At 38.6% G+C, this 27507-nt stretch overlaps 3 protein-coding genes and 1 non-coding gene across 4 annotated transcripts in view; all 4 read right to left on the bottom strand.

The window, feature by feature from the left end:
* LOC121497767 (protocadherin alpha-3-like) overlaps positions 1-27507 on the bottom strand; it is a 147430-nt gene that overhangs the window by 32666 nt on the left and 87257 nt on the right.
* LOC121496920 (protocadherin alpha-13-like) overlaps positions 1-27507 on the bottom strand; it is a 109744-nt gene that overhangs the window by 69820 nt on the left and 12417 nt on the right.
* Positions 8967-9070, bottom strand: LOC121498301. The gene has a single exon (XR_005989697.1). It is a non-coding gene; the product is annotated as a U6 spliceosomal RNA (small nuclear RNA).
* Positions 17972-20444, bottom strand: PCDHAC1 (protocadherin alpha subfamily C, 1). The gene is given in 7 exon segments (XM_041765816.1): positions 17972-18115; positions 18117-18656; positions 18659-19119; positions 19122-19382; positions 19385-19777; positions 19780-20191; positions 20193-20444. Coding segments are annotated over 7 exon segments (2463 nt in total).

The following is a 27507-nucleotide window of genomic DNA, read 5'->3' as shown; positions in this document are numbered from 1 at the left end:
ACTGCCATAAAAAAGAGCCTCTATTATATACATATATGCTTTCTGAATAAGTGAATACAATATATACATATATTTTAGGTTTTTAATAATTTTTTTTTTATTTATGATAGGCACACAGTGAGAGAGAGAGAGGCAGAGACATAGGCAGAGGGAGAAGCAGGCTCCATGCACCGGGAGCCCAACGTGGGATTCGATCCCGGGTCTCCAGGATCGCGCCCTGGGCCAAAGGCAGGCGCCAAACCACTGCGCCACCCAGGGATCCCTATTTTAGGTTTTTAAAAGGCATAAACTTTGGTTATACTTCCTATGTGATTTATTTTTAGTTTTTTTTAGTCTTCTGTTTATTTAATTCTGGTTCAATAATGCATCCTTGTACAAAATTAATTTCATCCAGAATTGTAAAAAACAAAAAAGTCAAAGTCCTTTCAAATCCTATTCTCCTGTAGACTATGCCTCTGATAGTAATTGTATGTCCCTCCAGACTTTTATTTATACATATATAAATATGTAGATATATATTTTGCTGAAATGTAACCATATTACTCTATACACTATCATGGAATTTTGCTGTTTCATTTTTATTTAACATATATGATGGACACCCTTCCATGTCAGTGCCTATAATTCTGTTGATTCCTAGTAACAGCTAAGACTGGATCCAACCATGTATGGATATTTTGTAAGTTATTTTTACTCCATGATTTAATATTTAGGTGCATTTCTGAAAGTTTGTACATGTGTACGCCTGTGTGTTTATCCTGAGAGGTGTTAAAAGTATGCACATTTAATTTTTAGCTAGATAGGACAAAATGCCTCCCTCAATTTTTGAGCCAATTTATACTCTCAATCAATGGTAAACAAGCCAATTCATTTACTTTTGATTTGTCTAAAAAATTCTTACCTTTATTCATAATACAGTAAAAAAAAAAAAACCCATGGAATCATGTTCACAACTTCCAGAAGAAAACATGAGGGAAACCTCTGAACCTGGGGTAAGTAAAAGTTTCTTAAATAGAACACAGAAGACATAATAATAAAACAAAAAATTATTTACCCTTATTGAAATTTAAAACTTTGGTCTTAAATGGACACTATTTAAAAAAAATGAATGGGCAAGCCACAGAAGAAAAGATCTGCTATAAATATATCTGATATAGGACTTATACATAGATTTTTACAACATAATGATAACAAGACATGCAAACCAATTAAAAAGAGCAAACAATTTGAACATACTCCATAAATGACATACAAATAGAAGCACATTAAAAAACAACAACAACACTCAACATAAGTCATCAGGGAAATGCAAATCAAAACCACAATGAGGTAATGACTCACACCCATTAAAATGGATAATATTAAAGACTGACAATAGCAAATGTTTGTGAGGATATAGAACTGAAACTCCTACACATTGCTAGTGAATGTGTAAAATGGGGCAAATACCTTGTTTGTTTTTTAAAGATTTTATTTATTTATTTGAGAAAGAGCAAGCACAAGTGGAGGGGAGGGGCAGAGGGAGAAGCAGATTCCCTGCTGACCAGGGAGCCTGACCCAGGGCTCGATTCCAATACCCTGGGATCATGACCTGAGCCGAAGGCAGACGCCCAACCGACTGAGCCACCCAGGTGCCCCAATGATGCGAATATTTTGAGAAACAGTCTGTCAGTTTCTTAAAACATAAAACCACTACAAAACCCAATCAGTGTACTCAGAGGTAGTAGAGAAGTGAAAGTGAAATAACATATATTCAAAGAAGGATTTGCATACAACTGTACACAGAAATCTTATTCACAGAGGCCAAAACCTAGAAACAGCTCAAAGATCCATTAACAAGTAAGTAGATAATAAGAATATGATATGTCCTAGGATCCCTGGGTGGCTCAGTGGTTTAGCGCCTGCCTTCGGCCCAGGGCGTGATCCTGGAGCCCAGGGACTGAATCCCACATCGGGCTCCTTGCATGGAGCCTGCCTCTCCCTCTGCCTCTGTCTCTCTCTCTCTCTCTCTCTGTGTCTCTCATGGATAAATAAAACCTTAAAAAAAAAAAAGAATATGATATGTCCTTACAATGGAAATACTACTCAACAATGGAAAGGAATGAACTACTGAATATATACAACTACATATATCGATCTCAAAATCATTAGGCTGAGTGAAAAAAGGCAGACACAAAAACTCCCTATTGAACAATTTCATTTATATATTATTCTAGAAAACGCAATGAATCTATCAGTGAGAGAAAGCAGATCAGTTGTTCTCTGAGGCCTGGGACAGAGGTAGGGGAATGAATGCAAAGGGATAAAAGGAAACTTTTGGGGGTGATGGAAATATTCTGTACCTTCATGGTAATTTCAAGAGTGTATACAATCATCAAAACTCACCGAATCAGGGCAGCCCTGGTGGCCCAATGGTTTGGCGCCGCCTTCAGCCCAGGGCCTGATCCTGGAGACCCAGGACTGAGTCCCATGTCGGGCTCCCTGCATGAAGCCTGCTTCTCTCTCTGCCTCTCTCTCTCTCTCTGTCTCTGTGTGTGTGTGTGTGTGTTTCTCATGAATAAATAAATTAAAAAAAAAAACTCACTGAATCATATACTTTAAATGAATGCAGTCTATATTAGCTACTATAATAAAGTTGATAAAAATAAAGCCCAATACATTGAATATCACTATAAAAATATGATTCATAAACCACAAAACGATCCTGGCCCTTTGTTTGTTATCGTAATCAAATTACCTTGAGGTACTTGATAACAATCTTAAATGACAATGGGGGAAAATTCCATTTCTTTAACTGCATAGAGTTGTATATCTAAATTTAGATTATTTAATACCTAGGGGGAGATTCTGGGAATTTATAGTTTCTGTGCAATATTTTTGTATTATTTAGGATGTAAAACAAACTCTACTGATGTTATAAACAGAAAATAAAATCTTCACAAAAACTGATTTAAGTTTCTCTTGGTCTTGGATTTCTAAAAACCCCAAGGAAGCTTTTAAATAGGAGACTATTCAGCCATTATATAGACAAAAAAGAGAAAAAAGCCTCAAAATAAATTCAGTCAAATCACTCTAGGGTACAACTTTCAGTAGAACATTTCATGAGAACAAATGATAAAATACTGATTAATTTATAAATAAATTATAGAATGAAAATGGACAGTGTACTTCAGAGGACAGGCAAACCTTAAGGAGGCAGATGGCAGCTGAAATATGCCTAAACTACAGATTAAATTTTCACAATTTATCCCTCTGCTCATCTAAATAGGTTGAATACAGAATATCATAACTACAAATATGAATATAAACTACTTTCAACTCCTCACTTATTACACTGATGGTAAATTCTGTTTGGTAGTAAAAATCAGTATGAGGAAACTTTTTGTGAGCCTAAGAGTCATAGATTATGAAGTACACTATATAAGAAGCAAAGGCAAATGCTTAAGCTCTCAAAATTAGATCTTTTGCTCTCCACAGAGCTACTAGGGGCATCATTATAACTCAGACCTATTAGATTTTTAGTTGAATAAAAGTTGAGAGGTACCCGAAATCACCAACTGTGATTCACAATGCACCAAAATGCAGACAGCATGCCTTATAACCTTCCCAATACTTTAATCTTAGGTAGTAGAGAACAGGTGCTTGGGAAATGCATTTCATCTTAAACACCTTAATAATTAACTATCTTGCTCAGGCTGTTGTTAACTTTGGAAGGTATCCTATGGAAGCCTTAATGGAGATGTAGAATATGCTCATTTTAAGAGAAGAAACCAAATATAAAATCTTTTTTTCCTATTACATGACATTTTCCAAATCAAAAGAACAGGAATGCAGAACAGGCCTGTTACTAACTTCCTGAGTGTCTATGTTATTTCTAGGTACCAAGTTGGAGACTAGAGACAATCTACCTCAGTCGACAACTTGTGATTAATTATTAGACCTGATGGACTATTTTTAGTATTTTCCAAAATAGTCCCAACTATGGCTAGAAATAGGAACCAAAGAGAATTATGTTTCAGAGAATAATTCATGACTTACAACAATTCCAGAAGCAGATTCAGCAGCAGAGAAGTTAAGACAATATTCTTAATCACAATCATCAACAGAAAGAATAAGCCAATATTAGAAGCTGAGAGTATGAGCAGATGTTTCTGCAGTGATAAGAACTATACAGTGGAATAGAAGATTAAAAGAAGTAGAAACAGTTCTAATGTCTCATTTCAGAACTATGAGGAAATAGGCAAAAATCACTTCAAGAACTTCAACAGACTTATAAAATATAAAAGGAATTTTAGGAAGAAAACACAGCATTTTCCCCCCTGTAAACATTCAAGTTGCTTAGGTGTTCTAAAGCCAAATAAAATAATAATTATTCAAATGTATACAATGCAATTTACAATTATTTTATCTTCCTGATCCTCTTATAATTACGTAATGTCTGTACTTATAACTATTAAGTTTCTTGCCTTAAGGTCTACTACAAGTGATATTTGTATAGCAAATACTGTATACAGTTTCCTTTTGATAAGTGTTTGCATGATATAATCTTTATCCATCCTTTTACTTTCAAACTTTATCTTTTAATAAAGATATGTCTCCAATAAATGACATATGGTTGTTTAATTCTAACCAGTCTGACCATCTTTTATTAATTTGAATATTTAGTCTGTTTACATTTATTTTTTTATTTTTTATTTATTATTTTTTTGTCAGTTTACATTTAATGTAACTACTGGTATACTTCAATTTATATAATGTCATTACTTTTTTAAATCGCATCTGTTCTAATTTGTCTTTCCCCCCCTTTCCTATAGATTAAGTATATTTTTATCCTACTGTCCTCCCATTAATAACTTATTGGTCTCATATTCTTTCTTTTTAAAGATTTTTAAATTTATTCAAGAGAGGGAGAGAGAGTGCACTTGTACATATGTGTGAGCATGAGCAGGGGGGGAGGGTCAGAGGGAGAGGGAGAAACAGATTCCTCACCCAGCAGGGACCCCAAACCAGGACTCCATCCCAAGGATCATTACTTGAGCCAAAGTCAGACACTTAGCCAACTGAGCCACTCAGGAGCCCCACATATTCTTTTAATGTTTTAAACAGGATTACCCAAGGGGTACCTGGGTGGCTCAGCTGGTTGGGTGTCTGCCTTCAGCTCAGGTTATGATCCCAGGATATTGGGATGGAGCCCTGCATTGGGCTTCCTACTTCACGGGGAGCCTGCTTCACCTTCTCCTGCTCCCCCTGCTCATGTGCTCTCTCTCAAATAAATAAATCTATGGCATAACTTATTTTTTACAAAGAGAAAGCAAAAATACTAATATGAGGAATGTAGAAAGAAATATAGTCTTACTACATTAAAATAATGCGAAATACAATGAATGACTTTAAGCCTATATATTACATTATGAAATTTAAATTAAATGCACAAATATGTGGGAAAAATTTGCCAAACTGACACAACTAGAAATATAAAATTTCCATAGCTCTGTGCCTCTTGCAGATATTGAATTTATAATTAAAAATATTTTCATGATGGGATCCCTGGGTGGCGCAGCGGTTTGGCGCCTGCCTTTGGCCCAGGGCACGATCCTGGAGACCCGGGATCGAATCCCACGTCGGGCTCCCGGTGCATGGAGCCTGCTTCTCCCTCTGCCTATGTCTCTGCCTCTCTCTATCTCTCTGTGACTATCATAAATAAATAAAAATTAAAAAAAAATATTTTCATGAAAAGACCTTTAATCCAATAAGGCTTAATTCTGAATTCTCCCAAATATTTATGGAAGAAAAAAACCCACTGATTTATACAAACTTTCCAAAGAAGTAAAAAAGAAGTAAAATTTCTTATCTTACTATATGAAGCCAACATAGCCTTGATATCAAACCCTGACAGAAACATTACAAGAATTGAAAATTACAGGCCAATTTCTATCATAAACACATATGTTTAAAATTCTAAGCAAGATGTTGGAAAACTAAATCCAGTGATATAGAGAAGGATAATAAATTACAATCAACCAAGGTTTATCCCAAGAATGCAATATTGGTTTATTATTAATAAATCAACTAATGTAACTTATGATTTGAATAAAATAAAGGATAAAATCATATGATCACTTCAATAAACAGAGAAATAATATGATAAATTTAATACCTATTCATAATCTTTTAAAGATCTCTTAGTAAATTAGAAAAGAAAGGAAGCTTCCTTAACCTGACAAAGGACTTCTGAGGGAAAAAAAATGTATCTCATATTAAATATAAAAAACTTTCTCTCTTAGATAAGAACTAAGACAAGACTATTATCACTTCAACAATGCAACAAAACATAAAACAAAAGCTATATGAAGAAAGTTAAAGGCAGCCCGGGTGGCTCAGCGGTTTAGCGCCGCCTTCAGCCCAGGGCCTGATCCTGGAGACCCCGGTCCCAGGTCGGGCTCCCTGCTTGGAGCCTGCTTCTCCCTCTGCCTGTGTCTCCGCCTCTCTCTCTGTGTGTCTCTCATGAATAAATAAATAAAATCTTTTTTTTTTTAAATAAAGTTAAGAAAATAAATAAAACAGAGTATTGGAAATGGCATAACAGTGTATGTAGAAAACGTAAGATAATATAAAAATGTGAAAAAAAAAATGTGAAAAAAAAAATGTGAGCTTTCAAAACAAAATTTGTTAAGGACACTGGAAGCAAACCTAATACAAAAATTAGTTTTATATCTACATACCTGCAACAAAAACAATTATAAAATGAAATTTTTAAATGCCATTTATAATAGCATCAAAATACCAAACATCTAATGAAATTGCACAAAATATCTCCACATGCACATAAATTCACATAAGCACTAAGAGAAAAAAAATAAATAGAAGGATATATCATGTTAGTAGACCAGCTGTTTATGGATATATAGTCATTATGTTAATAAATTCCATATTTTTATACAGTAAATAAAAATCCAAGTAAAATTTTGTCAAACTGTCAATATGCCTCGTATTTTCTGCAGATTTAATGCAATACGAATTGAAATAAGAGCAGGAGTTTTTTGGCAGAAATTGACAAGCTGATTCTACAATTTCTATAGAAATGCAAAGGGTCAAAAAGAGCTAAATTAATCTGGAAGCAGAAGAACAAAGTGGGAGAACTTACACAACTGTATATCAATACGCATCAATATACAATGGTATTAGCACAAAGAAGAGGACTAGCCCAATGAAACAGAATGAGTCTAGAAATAGGCACAAATATACAGTCACTTGGTTTATGATAAAGGTAGCACTGCAGAGTAGTAAGAAAAGGGTGGTCTTTTATTAAATGGTCCTGTATATGTAGAAAATCCAACTGATTAACACATGGAAACAATCTCAGCTCCGACATTACACCATGTACTCAAATACACAATTTCAGATGGATTAAGATTCTTAATGTGCAAGTTAAAACAAGAAAGCCGCTGGAACTATGGCAACCACTAATCAGATATGGCTATTTAAACATAAGCTTGAATTAAATTTAGTAACATTAAAAATTCAGCCCCGCAGTTTCACTAGCCACATTTCAAGTGCTCAGTAGCCATCTGTCCTATATACGTAGATATAGAAAATTTCCAACATACAGAGTTCCATTGGACAGCAATGTTCTAGCAGATAATATAGAAGTGTATCTTCATGACCTTCAGGTAGGCTACATTTCATTAAAAGGATAGAAAGAATACTAAGTAAAAAGAAAATATCAAAAATTGGATATCATTAAAATTAGGAGTTCCTGGGAGCCTGGGTGGCTCAGCAGTTGAGCGTCTGTCTGCCTTCTGTTCAGGGCATGATCCCGGTAGCAGGATCGAGTCCCACATCAGGCTCCCTGCGAGGAGCCTGCTTCTCCCTCTGCCTGTGTCTCTACCTCTCCCTGTTTGTCTCTCATGAATAAATAAATAAAATTAAATTTAAAAAATTAGGAGTTCCTGTTAACCAAAAGACATTATTAAGAAACACGGAGTACTTTTATATACTACTATGGAGTGATTGCAAGTTTATATTTTTAAGTGAAAAAAACTAAAGTGCAGAAGAATATGTTTTATACGTCATAATTTATCTTAAAAAGCAGAAGATATACACACATACATATTTGCTTATATCTATCAGAAGAAGAAATAGTAAAAAGGATAAACCATAAAATTTGATTACCTATAAGAGGAAAGAAGGACTAAAGTAGAGGAACAGGCAATAGTACATACCAGACTTTTCTAAATATACTTTTTTTAATAAATTTATTTGGGAACCATTGTAATATTTTACATAATTAAAAAAATTAAATTTTAAAAAGCAAGTCCGATTTTTAAAAGTTTTTATTTAAATTCCAGTTAGTTAACATACAGTGGAATATTAGTTTCAGGACTATATTTGAAAGCAACTTAAAATAAATGAACCTAACTAACTCTGTATGTACTTGGCAGCTTACCTACACAGAGATGAACTATTCCAAGATATTTTTTAAAGATTTTATTTATTTATTCATGAAAGACACAGAGAGAGAGAGAGAGGCAGAGACACACAGGCAGAGGGAGAAGCAGGCTCCATGCAGGGAGCCTGATGCAGGACTCCAGGACTACGCCCTGAGCCAAAGGCAGATGCCCAACCGCCCAGCCACCCAGGCATCCCTCCAAGATATTTTAAAACACAGTAATTTGCACATTCCTAGTGGGATATAGGCTACAAGTGAAAATAATGACAATATGCTACAAGTGATAATAATGACAATATCGTATCAGTATTAAACGGATACGATAATCATATTTAAAAAAATATTCTATTTAAATTCAATTTGCCAACATATAGTGTAACACCCAGTGCTCATCTCAACATATGCCCTCCTTAATGCCCATCACCCATTTACCCCATCCCCCACCCACCTTCCCTTCTGCAGCCCTTTGTTTCCTAGTTAGGAGTCTCTCATGGTTTGTCTTCCTCTTTAATTTTTTAAAAATATGGAACACTTCACGAATTTGCCAATCATTCTTGCGCATGCACCATGCTAATCTCTGTATCATTCCAATTTTAGTTTATGTGCTGTCGAAGTGAGCACGATACCATAATCATATTGTTGATGTAGTGCTGGTATTGTTTTCTAAGTCTGTTGCTTGAGTAGCATGCGGTAACAAATGAGTAATTACACTGGTATAAATGAAAACTGGGATTTTTGTTGAGGGGAAAAAGGAGATGTATACAATACTGAGTGAAATTAACCAGACATAAAAACATAATTATACTATATGATTCTATTTTTATGATGTTAGAACTCATGATAATGGTTATATTTCAGACGAGAGTAACTATAGATGGGTGGGGTAGGGGTGGGTTGCTGGTAATTCTCTACTTCCTTACTTCGTGGTTGTTACATGATTTGGTTGGCTTTGGATTATTCATGAAGCTGTATACTTATGATATATGAACTTTTATGTATGTTACACTTCAATTAAAAAAATTTAAAGTAAGATTTGTGTGAAGCAGCTAATACTATGCTTAGTGGAAATTTATAGGTTTTTTAAAACTTTATTTGTTTGTTTGTCTTGAGAAAGAGAGAGAGAGGAAGAGCACAGGGAGAGGGAGAGACTCTCTACCAGGCTCCGTGTATTGAGTTCAGGTCCAACTCGGGGCTTGATTTCAAGACCCTGAGATCATGACCTGAGCTGAAACCAAGAGTCAGTTGCTTAACTAACTGAGCTACCCAAGCACCTAAGAAATTTATTGCTTCAAATCTATATATTAGAAACAATAAAACCTGAAAATCGGTAAGCTAAATAAAGCAGGTAGAAAACAAATGGAAAACTGAATATGGGGAAAGGAAAATAAAGTAAGAGGAGAAATTAATAAAATAGAAAGCAAATATACAAGAAATAGAATTCTAAAAGCCAAAAAAATTAGTTCTTGGGAAGGCTAATATAACTAATAAACTACCTCCCAATCTAGTCAGGAAAAATGGTGACAATAACTAGTATCAGGATTTAAAAGGGGAATATCACTACAGATCCTACAGATGTTAAAAAGATCACAAGAGGATATTATAAAAAAAAACCTTCTACCAAAAAAGTTTATATGAAATTAACATATTTTTGGAAAAGACAATTTACAAAACAAGAAGAATAAAACTATAAATAACTCTTTACCAATAAAGAAATTTAATTTTCATGCCTTAAACTTCTCCACAAAGAAAACTAAGGCACAGAGAACATCACTAGTGAATTCCACTAATTTAAGAAAGAAATATCACCAATCTTAATAAACATGTCCCGAGAATAGACAAGAGAAGGAAAAGAAACCCTTTGAATTTAATAGCACCAGCATAACTTTACACCTAACTTATAAGAAAGGAAAATGACAAGCCTATCTTGAGTGTTAAGTATAAATGCAAAAAAACACTACAAAGATGTCTTAACTAGTTGTTTTTATTTTGTATGAACATCATTTTTAGACTAAATAAAACAGCTGTAATCTTAGCTTAAAGATTCTAAAGAATAAGCATAATGTGCAAGAATTCAGAGAACATTTTTGAGGCTATGTCATTACAGTTTTCCTATGAAAACAGTATATATGTAGATGGCTACCAGATGGTTCTAGAACAGCCAAGAATTTAGGATGAGACAGAAAAGTTTTTTCTCTTTCTCTGCAACGCAGGATAGAGAATATGTGATTGCATATTCATTCTTAGATTCAAAGACAAGTTCCAGATGAATATATAATGACCTCCTGTGTTTATAGCTTGAGGAGGAAATTGTTATCCAAATTCTTTTCTTTCTCATAAATGCAGTATAAAAGAGACACGTAATTTATTTATATTCTGAATCATTTTTATCTTATCAATTAAAACTGGGAACAAAGTGAGTAGCCACCTTTATGATTTAGTTTTTGTTTTTAAGAATCATCTTTGGGGATCCCTGGGTGGCTCAGCGGTGTAGCCACTACCTTCAGCCCAGGGCGTGATCCTGGAGCCCCAGGATCGAGTCCCACATCGGGCTCCCTGCATGGAGCCTGCTTCTCCCTCTGCATCTCTGTCTCTGTCTCTCTCTCTCTCAGGAATAAATAAATAAAATCTCTTAAAAAAAAGAATGTAAAAAAAAAAAAAAAAAAAGAATCTTTACTGGGATACCTGGGTGACTCAGCGGTTTAGTGCCTGCCTTCCGCCCAGGGCATGATCCTGGGGGCCCGGATGGAGTCCCTCAGGCTTCATGAATGGAGCCTGCTTCTCCCTCTGCCTATGTCTTTGCCTCTCTCTCTCTGTGTCTCTCATGAATAAATAAATAAAATCTTTTTTAAAAATCATCTTTACTAACAAACTCCTTATTTCCCATAATACTTCAGTCAGAACCCTAGGCTATGGTCCACATTCACTTGACATTTTTCAAAATGTTAATTATTTCTGATATTCATATTATATCCATTTGAGCAATGTAAAAGCATCTTTGCAATTTAATCCACCTTCACCCCAACCCAGCAAAATGCATTTAGTTTCTGGAATATTATTGTTTCCCTCTAAATGTAAATATTGAAGGCAAAAATTAAAAAAAAAAATTTTAACCAACAGATCATTAACATTATCAGACATGCTGTTAAAATTTTCCCATTCATGCATTTCCCAGGCATTGCTTTTTCCTTCTGTCTACTTGTTATTAAGCTCTTTTTTCTTGCCCTTTTACTAGTTTGAGGTTTCTCTATTATACAACAAATTCTATTGTACTGCCTACATAGGTTTTTTTTTAATCTGAATGTATTTCATATGCTCAGCAAGCTTCCTTTTAAAAAAAATATTTTATTTATTTATTCATGAAAGACACAGGTAGAGAGAGAGGCAGAGACACAGGCAGAGGGAGAAGCAGGCTCCATGCAGGGAGCCAGACGTGGGACTTGATCCCCAGTTTCCAGGATCACACCCTGGGCTGAAGGCAGCACTAAACCGCTGAGCCACCCGGGCTGCCCTCAGCAAGCTTCCTTAGTTACAGCACTTTTAATGATTTTCAAAATGCAGTTATGAGTTTCAAAGTCAAAATAGATAATTAACCAATGGGAAAGTCTACTAATGGCATATATTTAAACAAAAACACCTAGAATGTAAAAAAAAAAAAAAAAAATTCTATCACTGTTAACGAATGTCACTTCAAAGAGGAAACATTCTACATCCTAAGTATCCTGGCAAAGGGGAAACTGCTTCAACTCCAGATGAACGATACAATAATATAACATTGATGTGTCCAAACTAAAATTTTCATGCCTAAGTCAGTGGTTCACTGTTGCACATTTTTGCCACATTATTATACTTATTATCCAAAAAATTTGCCAGTATAATTAATTTTAAATCGTAAGCAGAGATTTAGATTTCATAAGACAACATCTTGGATACCAATCTAAACAAAATTAAATTGCTCATCACAAATCTTAGAAAAAATTAACATGAGACACATGTTATCTACTTGTTGCTCAGTACATCAATTTTGTTTATATCTGTAAAATATTATCAACAGGAGATATACAAATAAAAATGTTTTCTGAATTACCTAAATGATAGATTTTAGTATTGTAAAATACTAGTAGACTTGTAAAATATGTTTGTTTGTTTAAGTAGGCTCCATGTTGGGCTTGAACTCACAATCCTGAGATCAAGACCTCAGTGGAGATCAAGAGTCAAACAGTTAACCAACTGAGCCACCCAGGTGCCCCAGTTTGTAAAATACATTAATATACACTGTAAGCTAAAACAGGATAGAAGGGCTTATTATTTAGAGTACAATGCTAAGTGAAATACGTCAGTCAGAGAAAGACAGATAACATACGATTTTGCTCACATACAGAATTTAAGAAACAAAACAAATGAGCAAAGGATGGGGGGCGGGGAGGAAAGAGAAACAAACCAAGATTGGACTTTCAACTATAGAGAACTGATGGTTATCAGAGGGGAGATGGGTGAGAGGGATGGGTGAAATAGGTGATGAGGATTAAGGAATGCACTTGTCATGATGAGCACTGGGTAATGTATGGAATTGTTAAATCACTATATTGTACTTCTGTAACTAATACATTACTATATGCTAACTACACTGGAATTGAATTTTTAGCTTAATTTTTAAAAGAAGAACTTAGTATTTGAATGAAATATAAACACATAAACATCAACACGATTCTGTATGACTCAGACATACAGTTAAAATTGTTCGGAAATTGCACTCTTCAAATGATTTTTGTTTTATAAAATTCAAGCAATAAATATTTTATTTCTAGAATTCTGTTGTGTTTCAGGCATTCAGTGAACACTATGACAAGCATTCTTTTCTAAAGAATCAAGTTTGGATCACTATGCAATTGGAGAGGAAGAGGAAAACAATAAAACGCTTGGGTGAATTACAAACACTCTATCTATGTAGAAGTCATTTTATCCATGCTCTTATACATCATACTTTTCTTAAATGTAAGGAAATATCCAGTCCACAAAAATTACTAGCAGACAATGGACTACCTAAAAAGTGAAATTTTAACATTGATGGAAAAAGATTGCTCAAGTGGACAAATGGGATGGCACAAATGGATGTATGAACAGTATATCTTTGCTACTGTCACTTATTTAAGCTTAAAAATTTGGTGGCAGGGGATCTTTTCTTTGTTATTAACTATATTTATCCATATATATATATGTATATAGATAGATTTTTTTTTAAAGTAGGCTCCATGCCCAACATGGATCCCAAGGTGGGGCTTGAACTCACAACCCTGAGATTAAGACCTGAACTGAGATCAAGAGTTGGATGTTTAACTGACTGAGCCACCCAGGTACCCCTACATTTTTCCTTTTAAATAATTTTTCAACTTCCAGATTCAATTCCTTTCAAGTCTACTCAAAAGGTGTTTTTCAAACAATACCCGACTCCCAAACTTCAGACATTACTGGTATTCTCATCTCTCTTTGTTATAGAAAGCAATGAAATAGAATAAATAAATTATGAATTTTTTGGTAGGAAGAGAGTATATACATTAAGTGTTTTGATACCTGACTCTTTTTTTTTAAGATTTTATTTATTTATTTATGAAAGACAGGGAGAGAGGCAGAGGGAGAAGCAGGCTCCATGCAGGGAGCCCAAAGTGGGACTCGATCCCCGGTCTCCAGGATCACCGCCTGAGCCAAAGGCAGGCACCAAACCAACCCCTGAGCCACCCAAGGATCCCCTGTTTTGATACCTGAAATATTAACACTATAAAGCACCAATTTTCTCCCTTAAAATTAAATGCACTCTTTTGTGTCCACTTCAACTTTCACAATGCAAAGACATGCATCCCTGATAATCACTTTGTCATCAATGGAAACTGCCATCATATTTAGCGCCAGAACACAGCACTGAGGTTGTTCAAGCAAGCTCTAGGACCAGAAAATCCCACTTCGTGTTGTTTCATTATTATACATGAGGAAGAAAATAACCATTGAAATAATATATTTGAAAATGATCTTTAAAGTGTTAAAGATATATACATGTAAAGTGGGTAAATGAGTTAAATCTTTTCCCTTGATGTTGAACTCTTCCCTCTATGATACCACACCATTCATGCACTGCCAAATGTATTCAGTATTTCATTCAGCAAACATTTACTAATTGTATCTTATATACTATCTATTATGTTATGTGATGTTATGTGAGAATATTAAATATGCAAAATTATAATGCATGTAAGTCATTTTATTTGCAGTTAACATCATTATTTGAAGGAGAATAACTTATAACTTGCTTTTCTCTTATTACCTGGAATAGTAAAACAAGGTATCTTCCGTTCTCTTCCCTAATCTCTGCACACCTCCTTCCCTTGCATCCATGATCTCTATGAGAAGTCAGAAGTCTTCTTCTAGAGATCAAAACTACCAAAGATAGCAAAACTGCTAAAGACTGTCATCATTTGATTTAAAAAGTTTCTGAAATGCAGAGGGCCGCTATGGATACATTTAAGTATTTGAATAACTTAACTTCTATTAGATGCATTACTCTCAGATATGGTATTTACATATTTTAAAGTATACTGCCCTCTAAAATAATAAGAAAATTAAATCCAACTTGAATGGGCTTTGAATGGCAAATGTACCTTGAATATATTAATATTTCTGATGTAATAATTTTCCTCTTTCAAGTACTGAGTAACACATGGAATTGTTGAATCATTACATTGTACACCTGAACTGAATATAACACCATATGTTAACTGGAAGTAAACTTAAAAACACAATGGTTCATCTTTCTTCTTTGTGAAATATATCAATAAAAACACAACATTAAAGGTTGTCAAGTCCTATACCCAATGGTTTTATCTTCTTTCTATCAATACAAATCGGTGTTCTAAGACAAGCTTATAATTTCCATATACTTACAAATAATGTGTGGAGCTATTAGTTCTGTTTTAGAGTGTAATTCTCACAAAAGACTACCTCCCCAAAATGGCATTTATTTAACGTATGACCTAGAAAATATGTTGCATTTTATCAAATTGTGTATCACTCAAGATTAAATTCAAATGCCCTCTCTACCACACCTTCTCTGATTCCCTCCCTCCTTTCCCAGATGTTCTCTCACAGTCTCTCTTTCCCTTCTCTCCACTGTAATTAATTTTTACATTTTTTAGGTTATCATCGTTAAATTGTGTATTGTAATGGTTTGGACAAATGTCCTATCTTCCGTGATACTATGCTTATGTTATGCAAAGAGTATTGCATATTTTTTACTCCTACTTTTGGTATCAGAATGCTTTACACATATCTGTGACTCAAAATATTTTTTGAATGAAGAGATTTATGCTTTAAATAATTCCTTAAACAAATTCCTAAAAGGTCATTTATTACCTGTACCAAAAACTGGTGCCTTACTTCTAATTTTGGACCATTATACTATATTACTTTTATTGTTCTTTAATGGGTTTGAGTTTCTCAAGAACAAACTATAAACTCCTTGAAGTCAAGAATAGTCTTTTACAGTGTGGTACTGGCACAAAAACAGACACATAGATCAATGGAACAGAATAGAGAACCCAGAAGTGGACCCTGAACTTTATGGTCAACTAATATTCGATAAAGGAGGAAAGACTATCCATTGGAAGAAAGACAGTCTCTTCAAAAATGGTGCTGGGAAAATTGGACATCCACATGCAGAAGAAGGAAACTAGACCACTCTTTTTCACCATACACAAAGATAAACTCAAAATGGATGAAAGATCTAAATGTGAGACAAGATTCCATCAAAATCCTAGAGGAGAACACAGGCAACACCCTTTTTGAACTCAGCCACAGTAACTTCTTGCAAGATACATCCACGAAGGCAAAAGAAACAAAAGCAAAAATGAACTATTGGGACTTCATGAAGATAAGAAGCTTTTGCACAGCAAAGGATACAGTCAACAAAACTAAAAGACAACCTACAGAATGGGAGAAGATATTTGCAAATGATGTATCAGATAAAGGGCTAGTTTCCAAGATCTATAAAGAACTTATTAAACTCAACAGCAAAGAAACAATCCAATCATGAAATGGGCAAAAGACATGAACAGAAATCTCACAGAGGAAGACATAGACATGGCCAACAAGCACATGAGAAAATGCTCTGCATCACTTGCCGTCAGGGAAATACAAATCAAAACCACAATGAGATACCACCTCACACCAGTGAGAATGGGGAAAATTAACAAGGCAGGAAACCACAAATGTTGGAGAGGATGCGGAGAAAAGGGAACCCTCTTACACTGTTGGTGGGAATGTGAACTGGTGCAGCCACTCTGGAAAACTGTGTGGAGGTTCCTCAAAGAGTTAAAAATAGACCTGCCCTAGGACCCAGCAATTGCACTGTTGGGGATTTACCCCAAAGATTCAGATGCAATGAAACGCCGGGACACCTGCACCCCGATGTTTCTAGCAGCAATGTCCACAATAGCCAAACTGTGGAAGGAGCCTCAGTGTCCATCGAAAGATGAATGGATAAAGAAGATGTGGTCTATGTATACAGTGGAATATTACTCAGCCATTAGAAATGAAAAATACCCACCATTAGCTTCAATGTGGATGGAACTGGAGGGTATTATGCTGAGTGAAGTAAGTCAATCGGAGAAGGACAAACATATGTTCTCATTCATTTGGGGAATATAAATAATAGTGAAAGGGAATATAAGGGAAGGGAGAAGAAATGGGTAGGAAAATATCAGAAAGGGAGACAGAACATAAAGACTCCTAACTCTGGGAAACGAACTAGGGGTGGTGGAAGAGGAGGAGGGCGGGGGGTGGGGGTGAATGGGTGACGGGCACTGAGGGGGGCACTTGACGGGATGAGCACTGGGTGTTATTCTGTATGTTGGTAAATTGAACACCAATAAAAAATAAATTTATTTTAAAAAAGAATAGTCTTTTAATATTTATATACTTCCAGGATTCTTAGCACAGTGTCCTTAGCAGGAGTGTCCAATTCTCAAGCAGAGCAGGACTAACTCCATTTTGTGCTACACCTGCCACCTCCTGTATCACCCCACATGACCTGCTTATTGCTTAAGGTGCTGCCCCACCCTAGTCAAGCCGCTGGGCACACCCTAATCAGAAATCGGCTCATAACAATGTAACCCTGCTTTGTGCCCACCAAAACTGCGTGCAGATTCTGACCAAAGTAATAAGCCAGCTCAAATGGATACTATAGGGTAAGATGTAATTCAATTGGCCACCTGCGTGTGGACCGAAATGACTGTGCAACTTTCTGCGTATCCCATTGGCCACTGGCCCCTATAAAGCCGCTACGCCTCTTAGTCTTGGGGTCCAAGTCCCTGCTCCGCTGTGTCGGGTATACTTGGACCCAAGCTCAAGCTTGTAAATAAACCCTTGTGCACTTGAAAAAAAAAAAAAGGAGTGTCCAATTCAAAGGATTAAATGTTGAAAGACTCACCTAAGAAGCACTTCAGAACATAGCTAGCAGTCGTCTCCTGGCCAAGGGAATCAAATCCCCCAAAATGTGCTTAACCTGGCATTGACATTTATGGTATCCTCTTTCCTATTCCGAATGTGAATGCAGGATACTGGCAAATTCAGTCCTACCCCAGCAGCCAGATTTCTCAGGTCAGCAGCACTGTATTCCCCCACACAATAGCAAACTGTTATTATCAGAACCAAGTCCTAGAGATGCCTGATAGAGATAGGTCTGAGTGAGTCTCTCAACCGTAGTGACATCTATTGTCACTGATGTCATACAAGGAGGATTCGAAGCCATCTTCCTCCCATACCTCAGTCCCTCTGGAGAGTGACAGCAGCTTTGAGAACAACAAACTGGGCTCTAATTGACCTTGATACACACAAAGAAAAGCAAGCACCCCAGAAATAAAAAGGAAATACAGGCCAGGGCAATTACTAAATACAGGTTCTGGGTAGAAAGGTGGCCTTCTGTTTCCCAGGTATCTTCAAAGTCTGGAAGGACCTGAGGCGCACAGTTGCTCAATAGTATACCCAATGTGATGGAAGAGGAAAGTGGTGGGTCTCCACGGTCCCTAACTACTACCACCACTCTCTGTTTCATTCCATCAGTGGGAAGAATTAAGCGGGCGGTATGGAGCTCTCCCATACTAGAGGAAACTCTGAAAAGGCTAGAGTCAGAAGCCTGAGAAATATGGTATGAGAAATATGGTAGGAAAGCCAAGCATTAGAACCTCTGTCTGCATCCTCTGCTACCACTTTTGTGACCAAGTGTCCAGTTCTGGCAGAGCAGGGCACAATTTCCACAGGAACAGAGCCATTTCTGGGCAAGGGAAACAAGAGGACTGGAGCATTGTCATTCCTATCTACCACAAACAACTTCACAGTCACTGTTGTACTTCTGGGAAGAATGCCACCATCCTGGGCTTCCACTTGGAAGTGAAACCCCTTGAGCTGCTCAAAGTCAAAGGGAGTTCTGGCAGTGATAACCCCGCTGGATGGTTCTACTGCCATCAAGCTAGAGGCTGTCTGCCTTTCAGAGATAACATCCAACAGCTCATAGAAGACAAGGCCATTCTTCTCCAGGTCAGGATCTTGGGCAAACAGTCAGCCTAGAGAGGCCTCAGGACCATTGTTTTCAGCCACAAAAAGTTCCTGTTGTGGTTGAGCAAAGCTCAATTGTCATTCACATTAGCAACAAACACAGTTAGTGTCCTGCGGGTGCTCAATGGGGGTGAGCCACTATCTGACGCAGTGATCAGGACCTGGTATTCGCTGACCTGCTTCCGGTCCAGGGGCCCCTCAGTCAGCAAGCTGTAGTAGTTATCAAAGGAAGCCTTCAGCTTAAAAGGGCCTCCACTGGACATGCTACAAATGACCTTATCATTGGGACCAAGATCCTCACCCCTTAGACTGCAAAGAGTGATCGCTGTGCTGGGACAGCATCCTCGGAAACTGAACTGGAGAGACTCAGGAGATTGACCTCAGGGGCATGATCATTCACATGTCACTTCCACCAACAGTTTGTACTAGCTAAAGCGAAGGTGCCTTTATCCCTCGCCTCAATGTATGCCTCCAACAAGGTTTCAGGTGAACCTAGCGAAGCAGCTACCCGCACCTCCCCGTTTCTAGGGTGCACATGAAAGTGGTGCCACAGCCTTGCTTGCGTGCTACTGCTTAAGGAGTACCGGATTTCTCCTTTGGAGCCTTCATCGGTCTGAGGCCTGAACTTGTAATAACACAGTCCCGGGGGTGCAGTCTGTGGTACCGTGGCTCGGTATACTGTGCGCTTAAATACCGGCGCATTGTCGTTTGTTTCCACCACTATGATGGTAATTGTGCGTCTCCGGAGCGCGCGGGCTGCCCACCGTCCTTAGCGGTGAGCACCAGCTGGTGGGTGGCGCGCTGCTCCCGATCCAGCGCTTTCTCTAATACCAACTCCGGGTATTCACTGCCGTCGACCCGCGATCCCATCACCAGGTGAAAGCGCAGGCTGGGGCTCAGACTATAGCTTAGGACCCCGTTGCTTCCCTCGTCAGCATCTTGGGCATTAGGGAGGGTAAAGCAGGCTCCGGGCATTAGGAACTCGGGGATGTGCAGCTGCACGTCGCCGGTAGGGAAAAGAGGCGACTTGTCATTGTCCACGACGTGAACTCGCATCGTGTGTAGCTCCAGTGGGTCCTCGGGCACCAGCTCATAGGTCAAGACGCAGGCAGCTTTGGTCCCGCACAGCCGCACAGCCGCACAGCCGTTCGCAGTCCGCGGGCTCTAGGACTACCAAGCTACCGCTGGCCAGATCCACCCCGAAGTAGGGCTCGCGGTGGTTGGAAAGGAAGCGAAAGTTCCTCTCGGTCAGAGCGGCCGCTGACAGCTTCAAGTCCGCGGAAACATTGCCCACGGCTACGCCCCGCTCAGTCTCCTCCAACGCTGAGTATTCCAGCCGTCTGGCGTCAGGACCGCAGGACACCCACAGACAGAGAACCGCCACCCTCCAGCCCACCATGCTCCCTCTCGGCGTCCTCGCTCCCCCAGGACCAGGCTCCGGACTCCCGGAGAGCGCGAACCGTACGAGAGCGAGAGCCAGCCGCCCGCCACAGCGAGCTACAGGTGCACTGACCGCCCACCTTCGGCCTCCCGAATATACTGGGATCGCCCGGACCGGCTGGCTGGAAGCTACGCTCGCCCGACTGGAGGTTTGGCAGCCGTCTGGGAAAGCCAAGCTGGCCGGTGCGGAGGGGCGCAGCGCCGCCTAGGGGTGCAGAGACGAGGTAAACCGCTCGGGCTAGGCAGGCACCGTCTCCATGCCCCGCTAGCTGGGATCTCTCGGGAATTCTGGCAGCCGGCGCGGGGCGGGGCAGGGAAGACGCCCCCAGAAACCAACGCATCTTCCGTCGAACGGCGTTTCTAAGAGCTACGCCCTCAGACCGCCCCGTCTTCACTTCCACAGCCTCTGCCTGAAGATTGCTCATAACCAGGGCTGAGCTCGGCTGGGCTTCCCCCTCGCCTCTGTTGGGCAGCGCAACCTCTAGTTCCGGGGGCTCGGACCCACAGAACCCTACAGAGCCCGCGGAGAGGGCGCAACTCCCAGAGAAACCGCGGGGCGGAGGCGGAGAGAGGCGGACTCGGGACGAGGAAGGACCATGCCTTCGAAGCTTAAGGAAACAGGACAATCTAAGGGCTGAGGCGCATTGCAGCTGGATTGCCAGCCTCTCCGGGGCGGGTTAAAGTCTCTCTCCTTTACCTTCTTATATATACCAGGATCCAAGATTTCAATGGAGGGGACCAGCGAGGGGCAAATTGGGGTGTAGGGTCCTCCTGAAACTTCCCCGGGACCCTGGCTTTTCAAGGCACCCAGGTGGGCGAGCGCAAGGCTAACTGTTCGTTTGCCTTTTTGTGGGTCAGCAGTTCCCCCTTACCCCAGGAAGGCCCTATGGGGGGAGTGCCTCGCAAGGGGCCCTTGACTGGATGAGAGAGGTTAGGAACCAGTCAGTACAAGCACCTGAAACTCAGACTGACACTCATCCCCAACAGGAGGTGCGAAGTGGAGTGGGAAGAAAGTAACTGAGATTCTCTCCAGAGTGTAACCAGGAAAACTGTTCTGTAAATTTACTCTGTAAATATTTAGAAAGTAGCACAGGGTAGGAACTGGCTAGGAACTGGCTACATGTTCTCCGACTTCGTTTTGAGGCCGGTCTCCTGAAGGGAAATCGGTATATTGATCAGTTCTATGAAAAATAGCGCCCATCTACAAGAAACATCTCCAAATTTCGCCTTGCACCCTACAACCTGCGGCTTTCCGGAGAGGCGAGCCGAAAAAAGATTGCCTTTCAATGACTATTAAACACTAAATTCCTTAAACTTCTTTTAGTACAATTGCAGAGTCTAAAGCCTCGGAACCAAAATTTGACAAAAGCTGAATACAGATCAAGAATTGAAGCTTTCAGGGCAATATATTTTCTGGTCAGAAAACTGCCTCCAAGTGTTGATAATTATTGAAGCTGAATGCTGGCTACATGGGAGCTAATTACGCAAGTCTCTTTACTGTATGTTTGAATATTGTTATACTTTTTAAAACTGCTGATTAAAATGGGGGTAGAGGGAAGCAAGCTGTTTCAGCATTCTGGTTTTAAGACTGAAAGTGGGATTGGTGAATTCATTATGTAAGAACCAATCACCTCCTTGGGGACAGTACAAACCCAACCCCTTATCTCTCCCAGGGAAGCAGGGCAAGCAGCAACATAAGGCAATTTAAGTAATAAAGGTCCTTGACTAATTTGTCTTTCTGAGTTAAGGAACCAAGAAAATCAGTGACACCAAGTCTTGGAAAAAATTAAAGCAAAAACATGTTAGTCCAGTGAAGTGTTAGGTAGAGTCATAAGTATAGCCATCATTGGGATTCCTCATTAGGATGTGAAATAACCCATAAAAATTAAATTTATTCACAAAATTTCAAACCAAAACTAATTATCTACTTCAGTAACACAGATTAGGATTTGCATTTCCTCATTTTCATTTAATGCTGCCAGCTAAGCTAACGGGTTTGGGATGAAAGTTTATACTTTTCCCTTTTCCCTTAGTAGCATATGCATCTGGAGAGACACACTCAACTTTTGGAAGGCTGCTGATTTTAAGATCTGCGATCAAGTTTCCAGTGATACTGGGTTTAGAATTTCTGAGCTCTGTCTAGGAGGAAGTATGTGTTGGTACGAATTAGTAAATTGGGAAAAGGAAAAACTCTTACTGAGAATCAACGAGGAAATCTTGACAAAAACCCATCCCCCTTCACATACCTCTCAGACTTCTGGCTTTCCCCCCTTTTCCCATTTCTGTCTAAACTGCCACTGATGGGACGCTTGGGTGGCTGAGTGGTTCAGCATCTGCCTTCAGCTCAGGTACTGATCCTGGGGTCCTGGGATGAGTCCTGCATCAGGCTCCCAGCAGAGAGCCTGCTTCTCCCTCTGCCTGTGTCTCTGCCTCTCTTTCTCTGTGTCTCTCATGAATAAATGAATAAAATTTTATTTTTATGAGAGAAAAAAAGAGAGAGAGAGAGAGGGAAGACACAGGCAGAGGGAAAGCATTTCCTGCAAGGACCTGATCCGGGGCTCGATTCCGGGTCTCCAGGATCACACCTCGGGCGCAGGCGGCACCAAACCGCTGCGCCACCGGGGCTGCCAGCATCTAAATCTTGAACACCCACATCACATACTTTTTTCATGATGGACTGAAAACTAAAATTCATTTTTTCTAGATGCTCTTAAGCCACAGATCCAAAAGTCCTAGACTTTTACACTTTTTCTTTTTACTCAAACTTGCTGAATATCATTGGGTTAAAGGCTAGTTCAATCACATAATATATTTTACCTATGTGCAAATTTTGTATTGCTACATATTTGGTAAGCAGTCACACTAGATCTTCGTCTGAACTGCAGATGAAAGTTTTCATCAGGTGTAGCTGAAATGAAGGCCTACAACCATTACCAACCAATGCTCCTGACATCAGCTTAACCTGAAATAAAAATCTGACAGTCTCTTTCTCTCCATCTCTCTCATGAGTAAATAAATAAAACCTTTAAAAAAAAATCTGACAGTCTGTTAACATTCTTTAAAAAGGACTCTACACAAATCTCACATTATAGTTTCAAAACATGCTAAACAAAATATTACTAGATCATTATAATAGATGCTTAAAAGAAATTTGATAAAAAATTTGACAGCTGTCACAAAACAATGACTATTTTCATTTTAAACAGTAAAACACCAGAATCCTTTCCACGAAAAATCATGAGCATAATAAGACACTTCATGTCATAGTTATTATTCAGTATTAACTTGGGTATTCTAGACAACACAAGATAAAGAAGTGTGTGTGTGTGTTAGAAAGGAGGATAACATATATTGTTAGATGATAGGTTTATAGGTATATAATTTTCCACTCCTAATATCCCAGACAATTTATGAAGAAATAATTTAAACTAGGAACATCTGGGTGGCTCAGTGGTTGAGCATTTGCCTTGGGCTCAGGGCATGATTCTAGGGTCCTGGGATCAAGTCTCACATCAGGCTCTCCACAGGGAGCTTGCTTCTCCCTCTGTCTATGTCTCTCTCTCTTTCTCTCTCTCTCTGTCTTTCATAAATAAATAAATAAAATCTAAATAATAATATTTTGAACTAAAAAGAGTTCAGTAACATGATTAGCTTTCATCTTTGATGAAACTCTGTAAAAACATTAGAACTTCAACCATTATATATATGAAGAGAAGTTACCAAGTGCCATGAAAATTGGACCAAGATGTGAGAACACGTAAGAGTGAATTCCTGCCACTGGAGACTTGGAAAGAGCTGGTGGACTGGAGTTTTCCAGAGTGGTGCTTCATATTGAGATGCAAAACAAATGATCCCCTTGTTTGGAACTACAGGGAAGCAAAATATGCCACCCCAAAATGTCTCTTTGGCTAGTGTATTATTTTGGACTGGTTATTTTTTTCCAAGTTTTTCTAAATTCCAGTTAGCATACAGTGCAATATTAATTTCATGTATAGACTTCAGTAGTTCAAAGTTATATATGACAACCAGCACTCATCACAGGCTGGTTATTTTTTAAATATTTTATTTATTTATTTCTTGAAAAGAGAGGGAAAGAGTACACGTGCACACCAGCAGGCTAGGTGGCAGGCAGCGGGAGATGGAGAAGCAGGCTCCTGGGTGAGCAGAGAGCCTAATGTAGGGCTCAATCCCAGGCCTCTGGGATCATGACCTGAGCCAAAGACAGATGTTTAACTGACTGAGACACCCAGGTGCTCCACAGGCTAGGTTTTTTTTTTTAAGAAACGGAAGTTTTTCATTTCTGTCTCTCCTCTAACTGCCTAAAATAATTTAGAGGACCTGCTCTGGGAAGGGAGCTATCACCATAGATAACTGCAGCATAATATAAACTAGACATGGAAGAACCTAGCAAGGCCTGTTTGATCAAAGTCCTCCCTACGTCATTTTTTCTTAGACACATTTGTTTACCAAACATTTACTCTTTCCATTCTTCCTATTAATTGCCTTCTGCTTTGAAGCCTTAGGCCCTATCCTTGTCTCTTTAGTTCAGAAAGTCATATATGTACTTCATTTTGCCTAACTTTGGAATCTTTCATGTTTATGGGGATTCCCAGTAGGTATGGAATTAAATTTTATTTTCTCCTGTTAATCTGCATCATGTTAATTTTATTCTTAGAACAGCCAAAACAACTTTGAAGGATAGAGAAAAAATTTTCCTTCCCAGATCGGAACAAAAAGATCTAGGCACATAGGCTGAATCAGGCAGGATTCTCCTATAATCATCTTTGTCAGCACAAAATATAAGAGAAAGCAAGACTAAATGTGACAGACAGCAGAGGCAGTCTTATTTCAAGAGTGAACCTAAGGATGTATGTAGCACAGTGAAGAGAAAATTCTGGATAACAAATTGGTCTGCAGTTGCCAATTCTCATCAGTTGAAGATATGTAAAGGCTAAGGTACACACAAATCATTCTACCAAACAGTAATAAGAAAACGTTCATGTCAATCCAGAGAAGTGCTAGCCCATCCATTTACATTCTTCACCTGCAGACAGCTAATCTTGAAGGAACTCCTTTTAAAAAATGAATGGGAAATATCAGAGAGGGTGACAGAACATGAGAGACTCCTAACTCTGGGACACGAACAAGGGGTAGTGGAAGGGGAGGTCGGTGGGGACTGGGGTGACTGGGTGATGGGCACTGAGGGGGACACTTAACAGGACAAGCAGTAGGTGCTATACTATATGTTGGCAAATTGAACTCCAATAAAAAAAACATACAAAAAAATTTTAAATGAGCAATAATTAAAAATAAGTCAAAATAGGACCTCCATAAATACTATAAGAAATATTAGAAAATAAACATGTACATCTATCTCACTGCCAGAGCCACAAGGGGATCTTTCTTGGATGTTCACTGTGAGAACTTGGTGAGATTCCTTACTACATCCCTAGGTTTACTCTTGGGCAGAATTATTGGACGAGAGGTTAAAATAACCATCTATGTCATCTAGAGAAGGCACCTTTAGATTCAAAGATAAGTTGAAAGTAAAAGATGGAAAAACATATATTATGAAAATAGCATGAGCACTGGGTGTTATACTACATGTTGGCAAATCGAATTTAAATAAAAAACGTAAAAAAGAAAATAGTAAGTACAAGAGAGCTGCAGTGGCTATACTAATATCAGACAAAAATATTGTGAGGAGGGGATCCCTGGGTGGCTCAGCGATTTGGCACCTGCCTCCTGGAGTCCTGGGATCCAGTACCGCGTTGGGCTCCCGGCATGGAGCCTGCTTCTCCCTCTGCCTGTGTCTCTGCCTCTCTCCCTCTCTCTCTCTCTCTCTCTCTGTGTGTGTGTGTGTGTGTGTGTGTGTGTATGTGTGTGTGTCTATCATAAATAAATAAATAAATCTTTAAAAAATATTGCGAGGAAAAAAGAGGGATATTTCATAATAACAAAAGAGTTGATTAGGAAATTATAACAATTATAAACGTATAGACAGTTAACAACAGAGACCCAAACACATAAAACAAAAGCTAATAAATGAAAGGAGAAACAGACAATTCAATTCTAATAGCTGGAGATTTTAATACTTTACTTCCAGCAATGGATAACAAGTAGGTAGATAATCAGTAACGAAATGGAAGGCTTTAAAAAACACTGTAAACTAACTAGACCTAAAAGACATCTACAGAATACTCAACCAATTATAGCACAATATATATTTTTCTCAAGTATGCATAGAACATTCTACATAACAGGCACATACTAAGTGTCAAGCAGATAACTATGCACTAGTTATCAACACCAAGAGAGGACTCTAATACTGCTGCCCATTGCATCTTGGTGTCAGAGTTGCCAAGAAAAACACAATATAGTCAGGCAGGATGGAGCAGCATTGTACTTACACAGAGAAAAGACAGAGCAAGATCAGCTTCAGTATTGAGCATCAGTACTCCATGGCCATGGGTTTCTCCTAGAGGCTGTTGCAGAGCAATACGCCTATGTGCACCCATCTTGTGCCACAGTAGAAAGACCTTTTCCCCTCTTCTCAGAGAACAGATAAAACAGTGAGGTTGGCCAGGTGCCACTTGATTCACATGCTCCAACTGGAGACAAAAGAGTTTCAGTGAGCCTGAAACAAGGAAAGATATTCTCACACAAGATGATAAGCCTAGCACAGGCTGGTAGACTCCATTTCTTGGTAAGGAAGTGTCCCAACCCCAAGGCCCATTCTTACATGACTGAGTGAAAGTTGAAAGACTGCACATGAGAGTGCCCTTCTCAACACTGTGCCATAAAAAAAAAAGCTTCATAAATCTAAAAGGACTGATATAAAAAAAAATAAAAACAAAAAAAATTTAAAAAGGACTGATATCATACAACATTTGTTCTCTGACCATAATGGAGTGAAATTAGAAATCAATAACAAAATGAAGTTTGGGGAATTGACAAATATGTGCAAATTAAATCACCTATGCCAAAATAATCAATGGGTCAAAGAAGAACAAGGAAAATTA

Source organism: Vulpes lagopus, chromosome 8 (assembly GCF_018345385.1).
Source record: "Vulpes lagopus strain Blue_001 chromosome 8, ASM1834538v1, whole genome shotgun sequence".
Lineage (NCBI taxonomy): Eukaryota > Metazoa > Chordata > Mammalia > Carnivora > Canidae > Vulpes > Vulpes lagopus.
This window is presented reverse-complemented; position numbering and strand designations above follow the sequence as displayed.